Genomic DNA, 24,187 nt, shown 5'->3' on the forward strand with positions numbered 1-24,187 from the left:
AACTTATTGTTTGAAATAGGGCCTAAGTGTTGCCAACTCGACTTTAAGAATTTCCATTTTTAATAAAATTTCTATCAAATCCCGAAAAATAAAAAATAAATGTAAACTATTGTCTTACATCTAAGTTTTGAGGTAAATCTAATAGCCACATATTTAAAGTACTAATTAAAAAAATTCTCTAAAATTTCTTTTAATAATCCCTAAAGGATCCTGAAAGAAAACCTTAAAAATATATCTTTTTAATATAAACTGTACTTTGTATGAAATTATATATTACAAATTTTACAAACAAGACAAAAAATATCTACAGAAATTGAATAAATAATAGTATCTATTGAATATTTAAATTTAGATCCATAAAATAAAATGCGAAATAACTTTAATCGCTAATCTATTTTGAAGTTTTTAACGAAATATCGTTAGTATTATCTAACTTATTATGTAAAACATATATATAATTAAAATATTTTATCATGTATGCTCTCTTTTTAGTTTTATATTTCACATCATTAATTAATTAATTAATTTAATTAAAAATATTCTCCAGTTTGACACTGAAATGCGACAAAGCAGACGCGCACATGGCATGGCTGGTTCTCTTAAGTTTGATAAAAATATTTTTATAATAGGTCTACCCAAATATTCGTAAATATATTTAAATTAATGTATTCGAGTTTAACATAATTTCATATTGTTGGATTGGCATAAAATATTTAATTGATGTCTATATCGGAATTACCCAACGGCGTCGATAAAACTATAAAGAATTTATTTAAAAATATCAAAAACTATTGGTTTTTTTTTTTCATTATATCCCTTTTTGAATGAACTGTATTTAGTTTTTTATTTTTTTAAATTATTACTATTTTTTATTTTATACTAAAAATGCGTATAGGTGGCGCTACATATGAAGGCAGGAAATCGGATATAAGCAGAAATTAATTGATATTTAGAAATTAAAGAAATATTTTGGGCTGGTATGTACGACATTATGTAAGTAGAAGTGTGTTAACGTAACTATCGAGTTTCAGAGCAATTGGTCAAAGGCCTAGAAATTCATAGCAAACAAACAATTAAACATTCTCATTTATATCATTATATAGATTTTATATATATTTTTTGCTCTTAAATAAATGTAAGATGATGACTTTTTAAAATTATAAAAGGCTATGGCATATATAATGATATGTAATATAACAATGTGTAATATATGTAGTATATAACATTGAAGGGGTAAGATGGAAAAAAATTTTCTTAAAAGGGATTGATATATGAAAAATGTGGGAACCCCTGATCTACATTAATATATTTTAGCTATAATACTGCCCTGTTTAAAATAAATTTAACCTAATACAATTCCAAACAAGCTTAAGTTGTATATCATTGATGCAAATTCATATTAAAACCCTTAACTGACCCAAAATTTAGAAAAATGTTTCATTAAAAATTTTTAGACCTTGCAATTTTTATCCACATTTTTCAATTAGATTATTAGATTATGTGAAGCAATGTTTATCAATCACATTTAATTTTGACAAATTTAAATTGCTTTGAAAATGTTTGTACCAAACTTTGTGTATATTTAAATTTGAAGTAATGCAATTTATTTTGGAGAATGTTATATGAGGATATAAAAATTGTAAATTTGAAAGAAAATGTTTTTACTGGCAATCTGCATTCCACTTCAATATCTTTCATATCAGAATTAAAATGAACTTAATGATTTGAAAAACATTATTATAATATATTGTAAATGTGTGTGTGCCTGTGTTAAAATCTGTAAAAATAGGTTTCATTTTATCATTAAGTACAAATCTATTATACACATTGTTTCACAGGATACTAAAGATTGTTATAGCAAAAATAATCTTTTAAATGAAAAGACTAGTACCAAAATGCCTTGCATTATGTATCCAGAATGTAAATTAACTTTAACTTGCACATGTAGTTCACAGTTACAAATGAGTTTCATTCCTAGATCATCAAAAGTCCAATATAAAAATAATGGTAATAATGAGTTACAATTCCTAAAGCCACTTTTAAACCTATAAAATACCATTTAAGTACAAACACACTGTATTGCAATCAGTAGCTAACTTGTTTTTATGCTCACTTGCTATATTAATTGGGTTATTAACATTGATGATATTTAATTAATTATAATACTTTAACAACACAAAGAATCACAGAAACACGCATGTCCAAAGCCATGAAAAATCATACAAAAAGAATGTGTAGGACTAATTTTTCTTTTGCTATTAATATTTATTTATTTAATTTATTATTAATTTATTAATTATGTCTTTATGAAACTGAAATTAGAATGATCATCTCAAATTGAATAGCTCCTTAAAAAATTAATTCTGTTTTCCCTTTTTGAATGCTAATGGAGTGAATTGTATTGTGATTAGTGTGAAAAAATTTATGAGTTATTGTTACATAATGTATGTTAATCATACATATGCACAATTACACATAACATTTAATTGCTAATTATTATATTTGGCAGTAACTGTTGTGACTGATTGTTTGGATTTGACAATAATTTTTTGAATATATATAAACTACATACAGTGGACTCCACTTATTGTAATCAGTAATAATGTTATCAGTTGGTTAATGCGTCTTTTGGGATTTACTAATTTTAATAATGTTATAATAAACAAGCAATTATTTATTGTGACATTGTCACAATGCCAGACTACAATTTTTAATCATATTAATTTATTTAATTTAAAATATATCTCTATATCTCCACTTCAAATGTACAGTTCATCATACTTTCCTGCTAGCAATAGTGTCGTGCTGGTCATCTATTTAATTCCTTTCAGGAGAAAGTTTTTGAATTGAAATAACATGACTTATGGTCCAAACTGGAAGTTCCTATACACAGTAGTTAATCAGGGCCTTCTGCCCTCTATGCTTTCCGTATCTGGTCTCATCTTTTATCTATCTAACTTCATTCTCGAGATTAAGGAAAGCAGACAGATGGATGACAGTGGGAATTTATAGGTCTACAATTTTTTCAAATTGCAGCCCAATTATAAAGACTTCACTTATATTAATCAGAATTTGGTTATTGTTAGCTTCAAGGAATTGAAATTTAGGGGAACACATGGCACAGTTAAATTCCCTTCTAGAGATTATTACTTTATTATTTTAATATTATATTATTTCTTTGGCCCTCATATATGAAAAATTAAATGTATAAGAAAATATATTGCCATTCTTTAGCAGTTAATTTTTGATTTTTAAAAACTTAATTAGCATCAAAGTTTTTTTTTCTTTGTCTTTAAATGATATCCGGATTGGGTAGCACATGCCACCCATGAGTTATTGGAGACAAATTTTATTATCTGATCAGAATCTATTGCTGATTTTCCTTTCTTTAGTGCTGAAACTATTCCATATAAACAATTAGTAATGTTTCTTTTCTTGTTGGGATACCATCTATATTCCAATTATATTACAATAGCAGAAAACATCCATAATCTATATACTGTCCATATCATTTGCTGTATGTATTAATAAAATATGTTCCATATCATGTTTGTGTGCTTTTGTTTTAAGATGACAGTTGATTAAATACAAAGAAAAAAATTACTATTATGTTCAGTTTTATTATCATTTTTATGTTTAATTAATTTTGTACTTATACCTAGCCCTTAATTTTAGTTACTGATGAAGGGCCAGAAAAAATTTAAGTCTGTTGAAAATGCATCTAGTATGTAATCAACCAAAATAAACACAATTAATTAATTAATTAAACTGTGGTTTGGATAGTTGAATTACCAATAGCATTCCTATACACCTGCAGATGCAGTATTACAGAATTCCAAAGAATTTTCTAACTAGTATTGTTATTAATATGAAAGTGTTACTTTGGAGTGAAAATTTACATTTGATTTACAAACACATATTTTTATTTTTAGCCTTAATTTTATAAAGGTATATTATTATATTACATCCTTCTTGCAACTGTTTCTAAAGATTTCTGGATCTATCATTGGCTCTTCTTATGCATTCTTTTTTTGCTTGCTACTTCAAAAGTTGGCTAATAACACAATCATTATCAGTTTTATCAATCTTAACTAGTGCTTTTAGTTAATCATTTTAATCATTATATACTCAGCATAAAAATTGTTGGCATTATCTAGCTGTTGTTGAAGTTGGATTAAATTTGTTCAATTTGAAATAATTATTTAGAATTTGAAAAATTATCATGTAGGAGTAAATTATAATTATGCAGTTCCTAAATATCAATATAACAATAATGCAAATTGCTCTAGGTTTTTAGAAATATTATGAAATAAATAAAACAAACAATTTGATGTAAAAATTTTCATTTCAGTTTTGTATTTAAAAATTTCTCTAACTTAAAACTCAGTAATGACATAAGTTATTATACTACCTTGACCACTTGCTACTTATTTTTTGAAAGTTTGTATCCTGTATTTTATGAAATAGATTAATATTTAAATCAGTTTTGAATATGTGTGCCTAACGATTACTTTAAAGGAACAGATTTTGTTTTGATTAATTCCAAATGATGATAAAACAATACAAAGATATGTTCCTTGTTTTTAGTAAATAAATCCAATTAATAAATCTGTTCTAATCTCCCTAAAAATATTATCTAGGTATTTTTAAATATAAAAAAATGAAATTACCTTTCTTTTTCAATTAATAATTCTTCTTCTGGTTGTTTTGCTTTTTCTTTTGATAGCTGAGTTTCCTTAAAAGAATTAAATAATAATTAAACATTCAGTTAATTATACATAATTTGATCATCATTTATTAATTAGCAAATGCATATAACTTTTTCTTTCACCAGAATTGTATTCAATCTAATTAAAAACAGTCTTGTAAACAACATAAGCAAAATTACAATATTTATTTAATTTTGCAATGATGAAATCATAAAATTTTCCACCTTTTAAAAAATTAAAACAACATTTTTGAGAAAGTGAAATATGAACTTCTAATACTGCATCAAAAAAAATTTTTTTTGAGATGGACATTTTACATTATTTAGTAAAAGCTCTTGGACATATCAGCTCAAATTAACAAATTATTAATGGAACTAATGGTGATACATTTGTGTCACAAATATAAGAAAAATGATCATCTAATCATATATTTATTTTAATAAATTTTAAGGTAATTTCAGTTGAAATTATTAATGAGCTATTTGTTTATAAGAATAAATAGTGTGATTAAGTAAACTGACCATTTAGTACTAAGAAACACAAGATAAAGACAAAACTTCAAGCTGGTTGCCATTGGCTTTATATATAAACATTTTTACTTTTTAATTCTGAAAAGAATTTTGATAGCTATGGTCATATGTAGAGAACATTAAATAATTTGTGCAAGCATTATTTTCATTTATTTACTTTACATAGTAATTTATAATTATATATATTTCATTGTAATTTCTCTAAACATTACAATTTCAAATTAAAATTATACTTATTTTAAGAGTTGTGCAGTAAATAGTACACCATAATGAATTTTGACGTTATTAAATATCAGTAATTGCTTCCAAACTGCTTTTAAAAATTTTGTACTAGCTTACGTATATTATATTTTATAGCCACAGCAATAGTGGAGACTGTATTTACAATAAATATTTTAGCATCATCTGCACCCAAATAACCAGAGACACTAACATGATTACTGTATGTCATTTAATGAATTTATGATTTCTACTACTACTACTGTATTTTGTACACAGGATTAAAAGTACCAGTAATAAAAAGCAAGTTTTTAAAATTTATACTGAATTTCATAATATTTACTTGCAGTTTTGTCATAAATAATGTGTAGTAAATGACAGTCTTTTCTTGTAACCATTACACGTGCTTTGAAAAATGTTTAAACTTACTGGAATTCTGACAGAACAAGTACAGTAATTATAATTAATAAATCTTTAAGTTATAGATATTTTGTTTTAACATGTCCTTTTGATAAAAGTTAAATTTGAAGATAAAGTCTGTTTAGAAAGAAACCATTTATTCACTTTTAATGTTCTGGAATACAAACTTTTGATGGCCGACCTTTCTAAACAGACTTTATCTTCAAATTTAACTTTAAACATAATTGCCATCTGACAGAATTCTAATTAAAAATGTCCTTTTGATATCAGAGTTAATAAAGCCAAAATTTCCAATAATTATAGCCTTATTTACTTATCTTGCTTAATGTTATTAATCACTTATTATCATCAGTATGGGCAGTCCCAAAGTGATTACAATAAGTAAATTATACTACAGTATTTGAAATTTTTCTATGTGGCATTTTTTTCATGAAATTTACTATCTAATCAATAGATAAGTTGAATAAATGTAAAAAATTGAGATCTGAACTTAGTGAAAACATTTAACTGATAAAACTTAATGATATTTTTATTTTAAAAATATTACCAAATCTCTTGTTCTACTAAATTAATAAATATTTTATTTTATTCACTAATTTTATTTTTAAAATATATTTCTTACCTCTTTCGTAATCCATTGAGTATTTAATGAATTATTGTTTACTTCTTGTGATTCAGAAGTATTTCTGAAATAGTAATATATAAATTTAAACAAATAAAATTATTTATCAATCTGTAACAAGTTCAATTCTGTATATAAATTCATCATTTTAAAATATTAAATCTAATATACAATGATGATCGTTGTTTGTTTGTTCTTTATACATTTTGACATAATTCGAGCAAATGCAATAAAACATTTTAGGGACCATCCTCTCATCCATGAGGTGGTCAATGATTACTTTTGGGTAATTAAACTTCATTCTTTTTGTCTGCACGTATACAAGGAATCCTATCTGGTCAGCAAGACTGAAAATTTAAATAAAAGAATTATTCAATAGCATATAACCGAGCATAAAATATGTACCAGTACTTGTACATTTGAAAATTGAAAATGCTGAATTTGAATATTTGGTCTATTTTTATGACATCTGATTGACTGTCCCAATTAACAATCAGAATTCATATTAGAATTATTATGAAACTAAAAATATATCTATCTCACTTTGTATTGAGTTAATAACTGAGCCATTGTCTCAAATAATATGGTACAGCGTAGTTTGTATGGCTTCTGTACCAGGAAACAAACAAACCAACCAACCAGTCTCAAATAATGTTGTAAATGTCAAATAAGTCAATACTGAGATTTTGATTAAATAATATTGTTACTACATTAAACCTGGCATATGGTGTCAGGTAGGCCTCTATAATCCTTGCATTTTTACAATCATGAAATTGTAAAAATGCCTTACTACTCTTAATGAAAGAATGCTGTAACTATACTCTGTAAATAAAACATTATTCCATTATTTGGATCTTGTCTATTTTTATTTCTTTGAAATATGATTCTTATAGCTTTGTTCTTCTTACATGTCTAATACAAATGCCCTATTAAAACATCAGCAGTTCAACATCAAGAATCTGTAAATGACATTTTTTGTTTTTTTTCAAAATATTAAAATTGGCACTCATTACAATAAATTGTTTTCTACTTTTTTTAATCAATTAATTAGTCAATAAATGCCAATATGATTATTTTTTAAAATTAATTCCTTTCAATGCCAGTTTTAGAATCAGTTTGCATGTAGGCAAAATTTTGGTACATTCTCTGCAGGTATTAATTTAATATGAATAGGTATCAAATAAATGAAAATCATCTTGTAATCTTGATAAATAAACAACAGTGATAGTGATTTATTGTAAGCAGCCATTAGGAAGAAAAAAAATTATTTTGTTACCCCTTGGTTTATTTTAATTTTGTAGCAATAAGCAGATGCCATATTTTTTATGTTGTCCTAGGCAATTGCCTATGATGCCTAATGGTAAAACTAGCATTGATTCCTTTAATTATTAATAAACTCATTATATAATTATATCCAAATTATTATACAATTTGGTATATTTGTATTTATATTAATGTATTTAATTTTGTTATATATAACTAACTGAATACTTGATTTATTTCTAATATATCTAAATTTCATTACTATATGTTACAGAAATTAAAATTTTTCAACTTACTGAGTTGTATTTGCATTTTCATGCTTTTCTGGTTCTTTTGAAACTTCTGAAGAACAGGTTTCAAATTTTTTTCTGTACTCTAGTGAGCATTTCTCCCAGCTTGCTAATCTTTCTGCTATTTGTTTCTAATGTAAATAATTAGAATCATCATTCACAAATAAATCAAAAACTGTAATAACACATCTTATTGCAATATAGTACACTTTATAAATCAAATTAAAGGAAATCCTCGTTAATTCAAACTTGGATAATTTGAAATACAGCTACATTGAAATTTGAAGTGAAAATTCTGTCCAAACTGATATGCATAGTGATTTGTTTTGATAGAAGTGTCTCCATCCTGTAAGAATAGACTAAGAATAACTCTAATCTGGTTAACATAGCTTTGCTTTTAAGGTAACTCATTTTTGGATGTCACCTTTAAAAGAGAAAGGATAGTCCACCCTTTTTTCTCTTATCTCATAAAATATGGCTGGTTTTCAGGATTGCAAGATTGGGCTACAAGTAGCAGATTGAGATATTTGTAGGGCTCTAGGCTACTACATTTAAGCATCTTATTACTTTTTGGGCCACTTTAAAAATAATCTGAGCTACATTTTAAGGAATTCTACTTTACTTTTTATAAAACATATCTGGCAACCTGTGAGGTTCTCACCTGACCTGTGCTTTTTACCTGCAGTTTATATTATTATTTAATGAAAATAGTGTTCTGTATACATAGTCATATTCTATTTGCTTAATAAAGTATCTCAGTTACATGGCATTTCACATACTTTACAGATATCTCAGATAATTCAAAATGCAATAATTTTAAGTCATGATTATTTANACTTTAAATTAATTATTTAAATTCATAAGTAGGAAAAAACAATTACTTTTATTAAGCATTTTTTCCTTATCTTGGTCTAAAAACATACGTATAATGCTGTGTGACATTTATCTTGTATAGAGATAAATGTCACACAGCCTATGTTTATTTTTTGTAGTAAAATCAAATTCTTAGAAGTATTCAATTTTAATTCTAGCAACGACACTGCTCTTCCATCACCAACCACAGCTAAGGATATCTTGATATCACAAAAGTATTGATACCAATATCACAAGTAGTTTTAATGTATCGATACTGGTATTGATATTGATCTTGAAAACTACTCACGAGACTGGTATCACGAGTATTAAAGTATCAATACCAGCCAGTATCCACAGCGGGTATCAAAACTGAAAATCTTGCCAATTGTCACTGTTCAGTCTGTGGCTTGATTTTGAAACATTTTGTGTAATTGAAAATTTATCATAAATAATATTCTAGTTAGTTATTAATAAGTTACTATATTTATGCAAAATGACCAGAGTACTATATTTCAAATTTTATTTTGTTTAATAATAATAGCAGTTGTAGTAATAGCAAAAAGCTAGATGGGGTTAGTACAAACAAGCAGAAAAACAAATTTTTAAACAATTTACTACTAGAACAAACATTTTCAATCATCTTTAATGATAATCCTCAGGTTTTTTTTAGAATTATATATTTTTTCTGTTACAATAAATTTTATAAACAAAATTTTTATTTGTGTTTTAATGTGTCTAGTGTTCTTTGGTCTAGCTGTCATCTTTTCTATTGTAACCTAGACCAATCAGATTCCTTTTTTTTTAATGAAATTTATTACTATATCTATAGTTTAAAAATTTTAAACAAATTTCATTTCCAACTAGAAATAATGCTTTCCTTTATTTAGCTTTCTCTAAAGGCATTACTATTTCTGCTGATTTGATTTGATTACTGATTCGATTACTCCACACTCAAGCATAAATGTATTTGTTCCTTTGTGGAACTGTATGGATTAATTAACTTTTAAACCCTTTGTCAATCTGCCCCAGATTTTTCATACTTATTTTCTGGGACACTGAGAAAAATCTGAAGGCTACCACATGAATATATCACATCAGTTATCATGAAAACTATTCTCTTATGAAGTTATTAATGACTGAAAAATACTTGAAATTCCATAAAATAAAAAAAAAGGGTGAAACCAGATTGAAAAAGTAGCTCAGCAGAAACATCTAAATACAGGAAACTTTTGAAAGTTGTGGCATAAGAACACTAGCAGATTTGACAATAAGACTCAGCATGTTAATAAAGTACACATTACACAGACTACAACTATATGAAGTTTGGGAGTAGCAGTCATCATGACAATAAATTGGAAAAATACGCATCATCACATAAAAAGGCTTTGACTTTTACTTTGTGCCTTAAAGTCGTTGCATTATATTAATTTGATTGAACATTGGAACATCTTTGAGCAGTATCAGAAAGGAAGTATTATAATTTTATCGCCACTTTAATAGAACTATTGCTGATTTTCACACTATGCAGTGCGACCCCTGCATAAGGTACCACGCAGAACCAAGTTTCACAAACATTTAGTGCCAGAAATTTCTATTTCAAAATAATCAGGTGTTTGTTTCTGTTTAATGTTATATGTCATTTGTTAAAGATCATTTAACATATATTTAACATATTATTAAAAAAAAAATAATTTTACATACCTTAACANATACGAAATTTGGGAGTAGCAGTCATCATGATAATAAATTGGAAAAATACGCATCATCACATAAAAAGGCTTTGAGTTTTACTTTGTGCCTTAAAGTCATTGCATTATATTAATTTGATTGAACATTGGAACATCTTTGAGCAGTATCAGAAAGGAAGTATTATAATTTTATCACCACTTTAATAGAACTATTGCTGATTTTCACACTATGCAGTGCGACTCCTGCATAAGATACCACGCAGAACCAAGTTTCACAAACATTTAGTGCCAGAAATTTCTATTTCAAAATAATCAGGTGTTTGTTTCTGTTTAATCTTGAAGAATGTTATATGTTATTTGTTAAAGATCATTTAACATATATTTAACATATTATTAAAAAAAAAATAATTTTACATACCTTAACATAGTTTTTCCTTTCCAATTCATAATCAATAAGAGATTGTTCAATTTGTGCATATTTAGAGATTGCATCAGAATCTACAAAATTTTTACTACTCTCAACTGTTTTTTCTACTTTGAATTTCTTTGGTGCAGATTTTGTAACCGATCCAATATTAACTTTTTCTTGTTTCTCAAATTCATAATTTTTTACTGGTGTAACAGATAGACAAATAAAATTGTCTATTTCTTTATATATATCCTATAAAAAAAAGTTTAAAAATATAAAAATTCTATTTTATAATATATAAAAACAATTAATAAAAACTTTTACTATATTTACAATGTATAACATTCAGTTCTGCACTTATTTGATTTTTGATTCTGATTCTAGTTTTTTAATACAATAAAACCTGTGTACAGTTCAAGATCTGATCAAAAAATATATGACTTGAGGTCAAGAAAAAATGCATCTATGTATCTATTTGGTTCAAATGCTAGTCTCCTTAAAAAAAGGTTCCTTCTGAGTTCACATACTTCTCCCAGTGAAGCTTCCACTGTTGGAAGCATTTTTCAGTCATTTATGAGGATCTGCATCAGGCACTTGTCAAGTTTGGGAAAAACCAAAATTCAGTCAGAGCCATGTCTGGGGAATAAGGAGGCAACTGAACAGTACTGTGCAACAGGCAACAGTAGTTTTATATGATTGTAACAGTCTGTCCCCTAAGTTAATCTGCACGTGTGACTTTGTAGCAGATGCTAGCAAGGGAAATTGGTAGACACTAGAATTGGCAGAACAATTTAGAAACATTTCCAAACTGCACATTACAGTTTTCATGAACTATGGAATGAAATAAACATTGAGGTTATAAAATATGAGGTTTTTATGATTTTATTCAAAAATGTAAAAACATTTTTATAGAAGAATTTGAAACAAACATACACATGCCAGGCCTACTCCAGCAAATTAGAAAGAAAATAANCGGAATAATTGAACAAAGAATTTGCATTCAATTTCATTAGAAACTTGGTGACATGCAATCAGAGATAATTGAGAAAATAAAGAGAACTTTTGTAAGGATGCTATGAGTGCTATGCAGTTTAAAGAGTTGTATCGTCATTTCAAAGAAGGCTGAATATCAGTTCAAAGGAACGAATGTCCTGGTAGACCTCTAACCAGCAAAAATCCAGAAATAATTGAGAAAGTGCTGTGGTTGGGGATGTCCTGATTTGGCCAATATCGATACTTTCCTTCAAAACCGAGTACTTTTTGTACTCAATACTTTTGATCCAATACCAATACCAGTATTGCTTTTTCTTTGGATATTAGATCTGGTATCATTACATTTTTCACAAACAGGTAAGATCTGACCAAAATTGGATTTTTCAATGAAACCCAAAACCAGATTTGAGTTTTAAAGTTCGTTTTGGCCAAAATTAAGACAGAATCTTACACTGATTTTGGTTAAGTTAAACTAACCTGTAGTTATTATTAATAACCAAAAATCAATAAATTTATTACATCAAATTTTATTTTCAGAATGTATATACAATATACTTAGAGTTCAGATTACTGTTTATAAATAGCTCTCCAATTATTTGAAAACTTGAAAATATGCTAAAATCTCAAATCAACTGATACAGTATTAGTAATATTTAGTTTATATTAGAAATCAGTTTTAATATCATATTTTCACAGAATGACTGGCATGCTGCATAAAAATGGGGAGACTAGCATGCCTGAAATCCCGGGGTTACCCGAGTAAAATAAAATAACAACATTGTAATTTGACTAACTTGTAAACAAAAAACTCTTCCTGATTTTAAGACAATAAAACAATTAATGACTTATTGATGGTGATAGTAGTGGTAGTAGTAGGTCAATCAGTGTGGGCTACATTGACCATCTACCATGACCTTAAAAATAACACCTTCCTCTCAAATTTCACACAAAGCCATGTTAATAGGTGTAAGCTGAGATAATTTACAGTGAGTTTCTTATGTTTAATATGTTTGTTTTTGCATTTTTGAATCAAATAACAATAAGATAATAAAATACACACAAAGCACTTTTGGAATTTCAAGAGTATTTTATGTCATTAAAAAGAAGACAAAACAAAGAAATTAAACATATAATTGTAGTAGTTATTCTTTTAATCACCATAACAGTGTATTTCTATTAATAGGACTTATTATACTGGTGTATAAGATTACAGCAACTCAATCACACAGATTAAAATTGTTTTATTTACAATTACCTGGACACATACAAATTGCGTTTTGGACCTGTATGTCCCTCTTCAGCAGGTATTTTACAAACAAATTCTAAATAAATAAAATTCATACAATAAGCAAACTAATTTACCAACAATATTTTTTTAAAAAATTTTTATGCCAACGATAATAAATTAAAAATTCATACTGTTTTGATGTTCTTTCTTTCAAATCTACTTTTTCTCCAATAATTCAGTCCAATAACAATTAATATCCATTTTAAAACATTCCTGTATTAAAATCAAACCAATAATTGTTCCATTAAACACTAACCTTAAACTGAGTTGCTGTAATCTTATACACCAGTATAATAAGTCCTATTAATAGAAATACACTGTTATGGTGATTAAAAGAATAACTACTACAATTATATGTTTAATTTCTTTGTTTTGTCTTCTTTTTAATGACATAAAATACTCTTGAAATTCCAAAAGTGCTTTGTGTGTATTTTATTATCTTATTGTTATTTGATTCAAAAATGCAAAAACAAACATATTAAACATAAGAAACTCACTGTAAATTATCTCAGCTTACACCTATTAACATGGCTTTGTGTGAAATTTGAGAGGAAGGTGTTATTTTTAAGGTCATGGTAGATGGTCAATGTAGCCCACACTGATTGACCTACTACTACCACTACTATCACCATCAATAAGTCATTAATTGTTTTATTGTCTTAAAATCAGGAAGAGTTTTTTGTTTACAAGTTAGTCAAATTACAATGTTGTTATTTTATTTTACTCGGGTAACCCCGGGATTTCAGGCATGCTAGTCTCCCCATTTTTATGCAGCATGCCAGTCATTCTGTGAAAATATGATATTAAAACTGATTTCTAATATAAACTAAATATTACTAATACTGTATCAGTTGATTTGAGATTTTAGCATATTTTCAAGTTTTCAAATAATTGGAGAGCTATTTATAAACAGTAATCTGAACTCTAAGTATATTGTATATACATTCTGAAAATAAAATTTGATGTAATAAATTTATTGATTTTTGGTTATTAATAATAACTACAGGTTAGTTTAACTTAACCAAAATCAGTGTAAGATTCTGTCTTGATTTTGGCCAAAACGAACTTTAAAACTCAAATCTGGTTTTGGGTTTCATTGAAAAATCCAATTTTGGTCAGATCTTACCTGTTTGTGAAAAATGTAATGATACCAGATCTAATATCCAAAGAAAAAGCAATACTGGTATTGGTATTGGATCAAAAGTATTGAGTACAAAAAGTACTCGGTTTTGAAGGAAAGTATCGATATTGGCCAAATCAGGACATCCCCAACCACAGCACTTTCTCAATTATTTCTGGATTTTTGCTGGTTAGAGGTCTACCAGGACATTCGTTCCTTTGAACTGATATTCAGCCTTCTTTGAAATGACGATACAACTCTTTAAACTGCATAGCACTCATAGCATCCTTACAAAAGTTCTCTTTATTTTCTCAATTATCTCTGATTGCATGTCACCAAGTTTCTAATGAAATTGAATGCAAATTCTTTGTTCAATTATTCCTGTCATTTTCATTTAATCACTAATGCAATGATAACAGTGTAAATATGCAACTATCAAGACTACCTGATAGCAATTACAGGGTAGGACAGCTTGCCAAAATTGAAACACATGAATTAGGGTCGAAAGTTACATGATGACAATCTTCTCCCCAGCTTTCAAATACACGCAAAGAAAAAATAATAAGGGTTGATACTTTTTGATCAGACTTCATAAACCAGATTTGCATGCTAGCAAATTATTTTTCTGTTTTGGCAGATTTTAGTATTTTTTTCTATTTTCAAAAAATAAACATAGGCTGTGTGACATTTATCTTGTATAGAGATAAATGTCACACAGCCTATGTTTATTTTTTGTAGTAAAATCAAATTCTTAGAAGTATTCTATATTTTTACTTGGTGCAGAGTAATTGCTGCAATTACTCTGCACCAAGTAAAAAGTCACTAACTGACTATATATATACAAGAATCAGAGTTGTTGATTTTCAAGAATTGATTTCTCCACCCTCAAACACCTACAGTGATCATACACTTCCAATTTTTCAATATTTTAATAATAGTTAAAATGATTGAAATATTGAAAAACTGGAAGTGTATTGAAAAGTGTTGGTTCCTTGTTTAGCTTGTATGGAAGAAAACCCACTGAAGAGAGAAATATTGTAATTTCCAAAATGCATCTGAGTAAAATAAAGTTGTTTATTGATTAGTAATTATATCTGTGAATGTGATAATTCCTAGAAAATTAAGAAGTTTTGACTGGTTATATATTAGAGCTGTATTTTTTCTTCTTCATCCAGTAATGTAGATGCTCCTTGAGAAAAAAATTTCTGAGTCTAGAAAACTCAAATTTAAACTTAAGCTTCCCTTCTATTAGTGACATGCTTATAAAAGCTCCAAGTCAAATTCATGGAAATTCCCCACAGAGCTATTACTTTTATTGCTTAATTTTATGCTTGTTACATTACACTGAATAAAATTACATTGAAACAAATGATTTTTATTAAGAATAACAAAAGCTCAAATCTATGCAAATTAAAACCTTTTATAATGATTTTACTAACAGGTATATTGAAAACATCCAGTCTGCAGCCATCGCTGAGCACCAACTGAACTTTACATCCTTGGCTTTGATCTTGATGTAATAACACAAACATTAATAAAAAGACAATTGATATCCAAACAGAAACATCTGAGATGTAAAAAAAAATTGTGCCAAGTAAAACATTATGACAATTTAGATGACATTCAAATTTTTTTCGTGGGTGTTTTTCTTTGATAAAGATAAGCTTGGTGCTTCAAAGCAGTACACACAAGATTTTTATTATTGTTTTCTACAGTTTGCTTTGATGCACCAAGCTTATCATTACCAAAGATTTAAAAAATCCAGGAAAAAAATTTGTCATCTAAATTGTCATTTTTTTATTTGGTGCAATTTTTTTACATATCAGATGTTTTTGTCTGAATTGCATTAATCAAAAACACATAGTATAGGAAGAAAATACAGAAAGAGTGCAGTCACACTACTGTATTTTAAAGTTCTCAAATTAATCGCCAGTCCTCTTAATCAAACATTTGATTTTCATTTGTTTGTTTAGTTCTGTGTTATATGTACTTTACATGAAGATGTGTTATAAACAGATGAAAATGTTAGTAAAAGTACTATGTTGAGTTATTTTTTTCTGGATTCAAGTGTATGTCTGTTTATGTGAGTTATTCCAGTTTTGGAGCATAATTATTCAAAAATATTTAGCATTAAATCAACTTTTTAATAATGAAACAACTTAACAAAGTGAATTAATTTTTCCTAAGATTTAGATTTGAATTATATTAAGATAATAGATATTGATTTTTTCATAATAAAACATTTAATGTAAATATATTCAACAAAAATGCAAAAATACTGGTATATGTAAACTACATTACATTTTTGTACAAAAAATTATTTAACTAGTTTGTCATGTTTAGAAACAGAAACCAGCATTGCTTGATAACATAATGGCAAGTTGGATGAAATACCAGCAGTTATCCAGTCTCTTTATACAGGATCTTTAATCCAAAATAAGCTATGGCTGTTTTTATGCAGCGAAAATGTAGCGTAAATGATGTTATAAGCAGCAACCATTGCATATTGCTGCATGGGATTTTACAAATGTTTGTTGCTGAAGCAAAATGGATGTTGTCACTTGTTTGCTAATTTCTGTTTTAGAAAGCAATGTATTATTTAAAGAATTATAACACAATAAAAAAAAGGAAGTATAGAAATTTAATGATTGGCATCACTGTTTCAAATGAACATAAAAAATCTAAGTGACAGAAGATAAGAAATTACATTGAAGAGGTAGTACCTTCATATTCTATGGATGACTTCAAGTCTCATTTTAGACTCACAAAAAGTTCAACAAAGGTAAGTTTTTAACTTAAAATAAGCTAAATTTTCTATTAATTTCTAATTAACTGATGATGCATTTATTTTTTACAGGAAACTATAAAATTAATAAATTCAGAGAGAGAAATGAAAGTAAAAAAAGGGTGACCTCTTTATTTCTCCTACAAAGCAAGTATTATTAAGTATTTGGACTCTTGCTAATCAAGAGTCATTTAAATGTATTGAAGATAGGTTTATGTAAATAAAGGTCATGCACACACAATCTTTATAGACTTCTGTGAAAAATGTGTTGTATGGTTGGCAAGTTTGTTATGTAGCCAATTGAAAACTTGGAAAGAACAGTTTATAAATTTGAAGAATTATATACAGTTTCATTGCCAGGGATAATTGGGTGTGTTGATGGAACACACACATCTATAAAAGCTCAAAAGGAAGCCAGCCAGAGTTATTACAACAAGAAAGGAGACACACTATCCCGTTGGAAATAATCTGTGATTATGCAATGCGAATTATTGATGCATTTGTTGGTTGGCTATTAGTGCCAATGATTCTTGGGTTTGGCACCAGAGTCCTATTTATAACATGTTTTTGAATGAATCTTCAAAGTATTTAGGAGATAACTATTATTTACTTGGAGATTCATCATATCCATTAGATACATTTTTAATTGTACCTTATAAAGATTATGGTAATCTTACTGTCAAACAAAAAAATTTTAACAGAAAACACAGTTCTATCAGAGTTATGGTAGAACAAACCATAGGTCTTTTAAAAGGGCAATTTCGTCAACTGAAATACCTGGATATGGAAAACATTTTGTCAATGTTTAAAGTCAATGACATTATGTATATTTCACAGTTTGTGCATTAATCAAGGTGACATTAACTGTACAGAGTATGCATTTTTTTTTATTGTAATGAACCTGTAGAAAACCTAATTACAAGAAATTGTACAGCTGCAGAAGTAAAATATAATCAGTTATCAGAACTATTGATTCAGAATTGAACTGTTTATTAAAAATATAATTTATAATTGTCTTGTAGTTAAATTAATAAATGTAGAGAACAGTTTTATACAATATGTTGTCAGTGTTCTTAAGATGTTTATCACAAATTTGCTCATCTATCAATTGAAGAGCTCTCTCTCTAGAAACATTACAACCAACAAATGTCTTTCTTCCAAGAAGCTAAAGATTGTTTCATGCTTTTTCTATGTTCATATTTTAAAATTTGCTTATTTACACTTGTTGACTTTAAATTAATTATTTAAATTCATAAGTAGGAAAAAACAATTACTTTTATTAAGCATTTTTTCCTTATCTTGGTCTAAAAACATACGTATAATATTCTTATTGAATTTAATTTTTGCAGAAGTATATAATACATTTGTAATTATTTTACACAGAGGCCATTAAAGACAATAAATTGGGCTAAGATTCAAAATACTCAACATTACTGTCATTCTGATTAACAAAGGAAGAAAATACAAAATGAGGCATTTTCTCAGGCTTAATTAAACCTTTGGGAATCCAAGAAAAAGTTACAACACACACAGCCATTGAGAGCTTGTATGGTGTCTGAGAATAGAGTCCCTCTTGCCTTTTTTGAATAAATTAAATACAATGCTTCTTTATTAATAAAAAGCAGTTTTAAAGATTTTTATTTTGTTAGTAAAAATGATATTAATTTTGTAAGGGCCCTAACCACTGTGGGCACCTAAGTTTTCTCCTAATCCAAGGAAAAATTGCCAGTTCCCCTACTGACAGTCATGTACAAAAAGACAGAAAGAAATCAACAATTAAGCTTCCTTTAATGGAAAGTTTGATTCCTTTTTTAAATAATAATATGTCTCAGAAGAGTAATATACAAAACTGATGGTAATTCTTTCATACAAAAAACAACAGGTTTTTTCAGCTTTACTTCAAAGTAACATAAACCCATTTGAAAACTAATTTATTGTAAGCTATGAAGGATGTGTTAACACAAGAATATTTATGTAATTTTTAAAATAATTAAAAGAAAATTTTTTTTCGTTTACAAGTAGTACATTTGTTTCTAGTTTACTAAAATATACTTTTCTTTTATGTTTTATGATTTTTATGTTGGTCGTTTACAAAAGAACCGACATATCAACTGGAGAAGCACCTGCATAGATATTTATGATTTTTAAATTTATCTCATTGACAAAATATAAGAGACAAAAATTAAGTATTGTATTTACTCACATATAAGACAACCTCGCATATAGGACAAGGTGTGACTTTAAAGATCAAAATAAAGAAAATTAGATTTATTTCATTAATACAATTCTAATTTTATTTTGTTTAATCACAAATAAAATATCAAATGAATGTAAATACACCTTTGATGCATTTCTGAGGGAATACATTTGGCTATCATTAATTTCCAGCACATTTTCTAGAATTTATGAACACAGTTTTTATATAAGCCATTTTGTATAATAGTTATCCCACAAAATTCTGAAGATTTTAAATCTCTATTAATAAATTGTCTGTCATTGTCTTAAAAAATTTGTTCTCTTGTTATATATATGTTACAATGAAAATGGAAGATGAAGTGTATGTACTGTACAGTACATGTTTACTAGTGAATATATACATACATCATACCTTCCATTTTCGTAGTATCATATAGATCAAATCATTATTAAAGCAAAATTAACACAAATAGCTAGGTCTTACTTTCAGGAAGAGGTCTTATATTTCGCAATTCAGCAAAATCTGTGCTAGGTCTTATTTTCTGCGGATGTCTTATATTCGGGGAAACACGGTAGCTTGTTCATGTTTGGGAATATGGCAGACAAATGCTCCCATTCTTTTAAGAGGCAGCATTTACGGTCTATCAAATTTTCATTTAAGTAATGTTTTAACTCTGTAACCAAGCTACCTGAGTTTCTCTGTGTTTCAGTGCCTGTCTGCTTTGCAGCTAGACAGGTGTGGAAGCTCCAGATATTGTCATTGTTAGCAGTCTGTACTACCCTATCTTCTAACTGATGCTGATTCCCTTCATTACTTGTTCTTGCAATATCTTTTAAGTCCTCATTGATGTGAGATATTGTCCGTAAATAAGCTATCGACAAATCAAAATGCAGTCTTTTAAATCGCGTATCAAGTATATTAGAAATAGCTAGCAAGTGGTTGCTTTCAGCATCCTTAAAATACTGTGCCAGGGAATTCATCATAGCAACCTGAAATTTTTTTCCTACTGTTTCCAAAGGAGTTGTGGTAGCTGTAGCTTTAGTCATACAACTTATACAGAATTGATTAATATACTTTTCACCTAAAGTCTGTTTCATTAGCTGATCAAATGTTTTCAAATCACATAAGTCTCACAATCTGGCAGTTTGCAAGATAGCACCACAAACAAGCAGCACAGCACAATGCTGAATCCTGCTTTCCTTTGTCCCCTCCCCAGCCAATCCACAGTTTTCACTGATATATTGCACCAAAACGCTACGATATATCAGCAATATATCGAAAATCACCAGGCACAATCCAACACTACCCCACAGTGATAGATTGAGTGGTATTTACTCACATATAAGATGAGATTTTTATTCATTTACCAGAGTTTCAAATTCCTAGGTTGTCCTATACATTTGAGCAAAAGATTCTTTGTGTCTTTGCAAATAATTTTTGTGAACTGTGTATTCACATTTTTTCCCGGATGCTTACCCTCTTGTATTTAAAAACATAAGTATTTTATCTGGGTCATTTGAATCGTTCTTTATATTGTCAGGAGTGAAGATGAATAGCAATAGGAAAAGCAAAGCTTTTGAATTGAATTCTAGAATGAAATCCCAAAATCACATGGGAACACGATATAAGTTTTAATCCAGTGAAAACATGATTATTTGGAAATCAGAATTCAGAGAAACTTGTAAGTGTAATCAACAAAAAGTGGATTCAACTGTTAAGAACTGGCAAAAAAAGGCTCCCAACTGTCCAGCTTTGTACGAACAAATTATGTTGTCGATTTTACAAGATTTTTCCTTAAAGTTCACAACGCCAGTAATTTTTGAAGGACAATGTGTACAATTACGTTCATTTGATATTTTACTTGTGATTAAACAAAATAAAATTAGAATTGTATTAGTAAATCTAATTTTCTTTATATTAATCTTTAAAGTCACACTTCATCCTATATGCGAGTAAATATGATATCTTTACCACTTTAGCCATCCAGCCATCACATCAAGAATTATGAACATTTTGGTATTGGTAGATCTTACTAAAATTATAACTTTCACAATATGAATTGTACATAAATAAATAACAAAATTACAGATAGACTACATTCAAACAAGCTAAACTAATTATTTAGTTAGTCATAAAGTATTAATTCTGTTCAGTGTACAAGCTCAATGTGTACTGAAAAGAGTTGTTTCAAACAAAATTCACAAAGGAAAGAGTTAGGGTAGTAAAACACTTATACTAATCTAATATTGATAATTATTGGGTCTCTACATTAAGATTGAATTAATTAAATCTTTCTGAATTTGAAATGAAATAAGACTTGTTATTTCTTTTAACATTAATAAATTTCAATTAAATTTTAACATATCCGAATCTGAAAAACTACATTACCTGAAATGAGATTCAAACCTCAATTCATAATTATATCCATACTTCCTGTACTTGGATTAATGATCCAGTCAAGAGTTTCTTCAAATATAGTACATATATATGTACTATATTTGAAGAAACTCTTGACTGGAATATATATATATCTGAAGAAACTCCTGTTTTATCTCATATATCTGAAGATAAAAAGACATGTGGTGTAACACACCTAAGAAACATCTTTCTTGTTTGCCAGTATAACAAAGAATGAATCTTTCATTGTCTATTTAGTCAATTCTAATCCAGTTTTCCACCTCAGGCAAAGACACACACACACACACACACACACACACACACACACACACACACACACACACACACACAACAACAACAACAACAACAATCTGTTAAAGCAAACAACTTTAGCAGTCCTGTAAATAGCAAAGAATATTTAATATAAAATGCTTTCATTTCACTTTGGTGCTATCAATTATGAAATATGGCCTTTCAAACTTTTTATAACTTGTAATATAAAATGATGATAAAGTTTGATATAATAAAATATTGCATTATTTAAAGTAAGAAAAGTAAACATGCTAAGTTTTAAAGATAAACTTGTTATTCTATAATTTCAGAAAATTCTATATAAAAAACAGATTCATATTCAAAAATTCGTATTTTTATAAAAATATTTTTACTTTGTTGTTTTACAATATAAAACTAAAACATTTCATTCTTTACATTATAAAATCATATTCTTTTTCAAATTAAAATAACTAAACATGTAGATTGAAAATAAATTTGATATATATAGCCTATAAGAATGCATAAAAATATCCTAAATCTATCAATTATACACAGGTTGTCAAAAAAGAAACCAAACTTTTGTTCTAGAAATATAACTAGATGGAACAACTAGTATTAATGGGCAAATTCAAAATTTTGAACATTATATTATCAATTGTGTGCAATAGCATTTCAATTGGTTCGTAACAGCCCTTTGTGTGGCATGAAGGTAAGGGTTATTTCATGAACCTTGTCAGTAAATTGCAATGGAGCCAACATTAAGTTCTGTGTAAAACTAAAAAAAACTTTTACTGAAACAATTATATGGGGATGATTGCCTATGCCAAATACAAGTTTATGACTGGTTATTGATTCAAAGTTGTCAATTGAAAATGATCCAAAAAATGGCCATCCAAAGATATCAACTACAGACAGTAATATTGACAAAGTTTGACAAATATTAGAAAAGAATCTGAATGTGACCCGTAGAATGTTGTCAGAAGAGTTTGGAGTGTCAAAGGACTCTTTCCACATAATTTTACATAATCATTTGAACAAACATAAGATCTGTCCCTGCTTTTTCCACACACTCACTAAAGAACAAAAGCAGATGTGCATTCATCATGCTCAGGACATCATCAAAATGACTTGCTGCAGTCCAAATTTTCTCAAAAATATTGTCACAGGTGATCAGATGTGGTGCTACCAATATGACCATTGACAAAATGTCAAAGTTTCATGTGGAAGTCATCAGACAAGCCCATGTCAAAAAAAAACTTCATAAAATTTTTTTTGGCGATGGGGTATCCAAAGCTGGCTCATAACCCAAATTTTAGCTCTGAACTCAAAGTAAAAAATTGGAAGAGAGAGAGCTCGTATCTCAAAAAACTCATAAGTTGGGACACTCTTAAGTCAAGGTACCACTGTATTTATAAAAATATTTCTTGTAGTTTTTTTCTTCCTAGAGCAAAAGTTTGGTTTCTTTTCAGACAACTTGTATATGCATTATTCATAAACTCAACTCAGATGAAAAGATGAATATGTGGTAACAGAGCTGGGACAAGGGTGAGGCAAACAAGGCACTTGCCTCAGTTGAACAATGGGAAAGAATGCCAAATTGGTAAAAAATTAAAATTAATAAATTGCAAAATAAAAAGCCAAATGTATCTTGCAATGTTCTTCAAATACTTCAAACACACTAACAATTTGCATCAGATGCTCTCACTCAATACAGTCATTTCCTGTATAATATCACTTTAGTAAGTGGTATGGTACAAATATGTCTGAACTCGTATACTCACTTGGATGCACTCAATCTGTAGTATCAAGTGAGAGCACTCAAGTGACTATGTGAGTTTAGGCATGTTCATTGTACATTAATATGCATTATTTGTGCAGTGTACTAGTATGACAGCAAGCAGAACGTATCCTTTTAAATACATTAAACTTAAGGTAAGTTCTCTATTATATAAATTTGTAAAAACGTTTCATTGTATGTTACATTATATTATGACTGCAATATTATTTTCCATTTTTATTTGTAACGTAATCAAAAGTGAAAAAAACTAAATATATAATTTTTCTTTTTCAGATGAACTAATGGCATCAAAATAACGCAGTGGTGCCGAATATAGGAAAAGAAGAAAATT

The 24,187-nt window shown here is 27.9% G+C and overlaps 1 protein-coding gene across 1 annotated transcript in view; it reads right to left on the minus strand.

The window, feature by feature from the left end:
• Window positions 1-24,187, minus strand: part of LOC111640931 — a 46,461-nt gene that overhangs the window by 6,323 nt on the left and 15,951 nt on the right. The window contains exons 2-5 of the mRNA XM_023387021.1: window positions 11,015-11,257; window positions 8,060-8,184; window positions 6,501-6,564; window positions 4,671-4,735 (exon numbers count right to left, since the gene is read on the minus strand). Of these exons, the coding sequence (XP_023242789.1) occupies window positions 4,671-4,735; window positions 6,501-6,564; window positions 8,060-8,184; window positions 11,015-11,257 (497 nt within the window). The remainder of the gene's footprint in view (window positions 1-4,670; window positions 4,736-6,500; window positions 6,565-8,059; window positions 8,185-11,014; window positions 11,258-24,187) is intronic.

Source organism: Centruroides sculpturatus, unplaced genomic scaffold (assembly GCF_000671375.1).
Source record: "Centruroides sculpturatus isolate CEXI.00-Female unplaced genomic scaffold, Cexi_2.0 scaffold1320, whole genome shotgun sequence".
NCBI classification, from domain to species: Eukaryota; Metazoa; Arthropoda; class Arachnida; order Scorpiones; family Buthidae; genus Centruroides; species Centruroides sculpturatus.